Source organism: Haliotis rubra, unplaced genomic scaffold (assembly GCF_003918875.1).
Source record: "Haliotis rubra isolate DU_JTF1 unplaced genomic scaffold, ASM391887v1 Scf763, whole genome shotgun sequence".
In the NCBI taxonomy this organism is placed as follows: Eukaryota; Metazoa; Mollusca; class Gastropoda; order Lepetellida; family Haliotidae; genus Haliotis; species Haliotis rubra.
Window position 1 is genome coordinate 20472 of NW_025767483.1, and position 4178 is coordinate 24649.

Genomic DNA, 4178 nt, shown 5'->3' on the forward strand with positions numbered 1-4178 from the left:
GTCAGTCGACCTATCTCGACTCAAGTCGGCCAAGTTGAGAAGACCTATACTCGACCAGATAGGACGAAATTAATTCAAAATTAGGTCGATATATAGGTCTAAGTCGACTGGCCCGACCTCTACGCGACCTGTGTTCAGCCGGAGCGACTGGTTCTCGACGGAAATTCCATTTTCCTGCCGAGTAGACCCTTGGTTTCCAAATTGTATAAATTACAGGGTACATTATCACCAGGTAACCATTCAGTTAGAGGACTGCAAAGTAGTAACATCACCATCAGGAACCTTGACGTAAACCTGGTGAGCTGGTGACGTAAATCTGAGAAGCAAAGACTGCTTACAATTTGGGTGCAGATAGCCTGGCACCTGCTTGAACTGGTGGATGACCTGGAGAATGCCAACCCTCCTCCAAAGCCACATCAATCGCATCCTTGAGTATCGGTCAGATGTGTGGGATCAGAGCAGATGGAATACTGTAACCCGTGCTTTCAAGGAAATGTGGCAGTTTCCATATTGCACCGGTGCGTTTGATGGCAAGCACATACACATCAAGAACCTCCAAAAGTCCCTATACTACTACAAGAACTTGCTGGCACTCGCGGATGCCGACTACAGGTTCCCGTGGGTCAACGTCGGGGCCAAGGATCAGCATCAGACGCTGATGGTCTTCAACCATTCACGAGGATCGGATGGAGGGCGATGACCTTGTATTCCCGGTATGGTGTGCCATACTTCATCATCGGCGACGATGCCTTTTCCTCCGCCCTTGGATGATAAAAGTCCTTTTCCATGCATAAGATGGACCCTGATCAGCAGAACTTCAACTGCAGGTAATTATTCTTTTCCATAAATACCTAAATCAAATTATAACTTACTATGTTTGGGTGTATGCAATATTATATCAAAGGTTTTGAATTTTGAATGCATTTGACTTAAAAATGTTTAATTTGTGACTTTTGCAGACTGTCTCGGGCCAGACGAGTGGTGGAGAATACTTTCGGGATTCTGGCTATGAGGTTCCAGATCCTCCTCAGCTCCCTAAATAGCACTGCAGACAGAGCTGAACAGATAACCCTGGCTTGCATCACTTTACACAACATGCTGAGAACGAGGAACCGGACCAGTCAGATGAACCTCATAGACCAGGGGAATGAGGACTGTTCACTCACCCCAGGCGAGTGGCGCTCCTGCACACAGCTGCTTGATGGGGATAACCGGGGTGCGAGGAACGTTACCCCACTAGATGGCGCCAACCAAAGAAACTATTTGAAGGACTATTTCACGGGCCCAGGAGCTGTTCATTGGCAAGAGAAGATGATATCCAAATGACTTTAAAGTGTACTCTATTATTTAGGACTACTTCATTTACAAAGGAACTCTTGTTTGTTTTGTTTTTTACACTATTTACAATTGGTAAAAATCGCAGAAAAAACACAATGAAAACTAACTATATACATGATGAACAAAACAAACTTTATTACAATCGCACAAGATGTATTTACATTTACACTTAGCAATGGATGGAAAATACAAAAAAATATCAGATGAAAAAAGCTTGTAAGTCTTTTATTGAAAACTGATTTAAGTAATCTGAAGGTAACATTTCACATCATTATAAGGTGCTCATGACAATATATGAGTATCAAGTTCTACTTCTCAGATTCACTGTCCTTGCCTGAGAGTCCTGAACATGTGACTGATCCTCTGCGGTGTATGTAGGGTCCAAGAGACCGCTTGGCAGGTACAGAGATGTACCTGCTGCAGCACTGGAGTCAAAGCTGTGGAAGATACCAGCCTGTTCCGCTGCTTTGCGGCGTGTTGGAGAGGGTGGTGTGCTCAGGGTGGATCTCTGGGTGGCAGCAGGTTGGTGTGGAGATGATGTGCTACCACTGGCTGCCGTTTCGCTTTTATGAAGCAATTGGGAAGATGGCGACAATTTATGCGGTCGGCGCGGACTCGATTAGGTCGAGTTGAGGTCGAGATAGGTTGACTTCAGGTCGAGTCGGTCGACTCTAGGTTGAGTCCAAGTCCAGTCCAGTTCGAGCTGGTCGACTCAAGGTGGAGTCGAGGCCGAGTACAGATCGACTCTAAGACGAACACAGATCGGCATGTCAGGCCAGCTCGACCTTCAATTCAACCAACTCGACCTAATGTCGACCTAAACTCGACCTTTTCTCAACCTACCTCGACTTATTCTCGACCTGGTCTGGACCCCATCTCGGACCGAAGGTCGAGAAGGAAGTCGGGAAATATTTTTGACATGTCAAAACTTTTTCCAAAATTTGGTAGACCTGATTCGACCTGACTCGACCTAACTCGTTCTGAAACTCGACCAACTCGACCCCCAACTCGACCTTCAGGCCGAAAAGGTCGAGTAGCGTAAGGTCGGCTCTGGGACCGCACAACGAGCGGCAAAACATAAGGGCTATGGTTCTTAGATGCTTACCGTGTTTCTGAAAACCACAATTATTGCAAATGGTTATTATACATTGTGATACTGATTAATGAACCAACAATCAGATGGTCTGGTGGATACAGCTACAGTACAACAAGAAATTATTGACAATTTAAGATTGTAATTTTTAAAACAATTTTCACTCATTACTCACGTATTAAATATACTGAATCAAAAAAGAAACTTCACAAAATGTAATTTGAAAAATAATGAATAATTTTTCTCTGATGATACATCTATGTATCCGAAATGGGATTCCTATCTTTCGACTCTAGAAAAACGTTAGCAAAACCCATTCAAACCCATCAATTCGTCGTGCAAATGATGTTAGTGCCAAATCAGGTTTTGCACGTGCAGTCGATCACATGATCTTCGCATCGAAGTTTTCTTCATATGCACGTGTTTGCATTGGACTCAAGAATTGAAAAAACACTTTTAAACCACAGTTCTAACGGTACTTGAAATGCCACGAGTGTCAAATGTGCAACGTGAATGTGCCGATGGACCCAGAGAGACTGGAATCGAATCGTCTTTAGCGATGAATCCAGTTTTACCCTCAGATTCGCGGACGGCAGGCATAGAGTCTGGAGACGACGTTGTGAACGGTATGCCCAATGTTGTGTACAGGAAGTCGACAGATTCGGGGGCGGAAGTTGCATGGTGTGGGGTGCTTTCTGTGGGAACAACCGTTCCCGACTTCTGGTCATCCGTGGAAACCTCACAGCTGCTGCTTTCCGCGACAAGGTGCTCACCCCTCAACTCGTTCCTTTCATGGCCCAGGTCTACAGTTCCAGCATGATAATGCTCGGCCGCATACCGCGATGTCGACACGAAATTTCCTTCAAAACGCTGGAATCAACGTCATGGACTGACCATCGAGGTCCCCTGACCTTAATCCAATAGAGCACGTTTGGGATGCACTTGGGAGAAGGCTTCGTGGTCTTAGGAACCAGCCTCAGTGTTTGCAGGAACTTGGCGCTGCCTTGCAAGAGCAATGGCGCAGAATCCCCAACCACGTGTTCACAAGCATCAGGCAGTCGATGAGGAGACAGTGTTTGGCAGTGGTGAATGCGCGGGGCGGCCATACACGATATTGAGCTGAGAAACTTCGCATTTTTATTCTTGTGACTTGACATTCTGTATACCCATGTTTTGGAACGGCGGTGTAGCCTAATGGAACTGATTATGGCACTGTCAGTGTATCGAGTACATCACACAGATCTCAGCAATGAAATAATAACAATTTAACCATCTTACCATCTCTTGTTCTTTTATAGTGCCCTGAAGAAAGAATGTGAAGTTTCTTTTTTGACTCAGTATATGAATATTAGCAGAACATAACTCCAGATTCAAAGACAGGTGAACAGTTAGTATTTTGTCAAGTCACCATGGGCAGGATTGCAGACTTCAATGGGACGGGGCATACTACTGATCAAAGAAGTTAGAAAGTCGTGGTCCATGCTGTCCCAGTATCGGATCACCTCTTCTTTCATTTCAGCAATATTTGTCAGAACATAAGTCCCCAAACATTTTCTATTGGATTTAGGTCACGGCTATAGCTTGGCCAATCTAATAATGTCATATTTTGGATCCGAAACCAGGCCTGTGAATGCTTTGAGCGATGTTTTGGGTCGTTGTCCTGCTGGAAAATCAAAAAATTGCCATAAAACACGTGAAGTAAATGTCCCTCGAAAATATCCGTGTACCGTTAACTGTTCATATTCCC

The 4178-nt window shown here is 44.8% G+C and overlaps 1 protein-coding gene across 1 annotated transcript; it reads left to right on the top strand.

Moving 5' to 3' along the window:
• Positions 1 to 391: 391 nt before the first annotated feature.
• LOC124260438 lies at positions 392 to 700 on the top strand. The gene has a single exon (XM_046694758.1). The coding sequence runs from the start codon at positions 392 to 394 to the stop codon at positions 698 to 700; it is 309 nt and encodes a 102-aa protein (XP_046550714.1).
• The last annotated feature ends 3478 nt before the right edge of the window (positions 701 to 4178 follow it).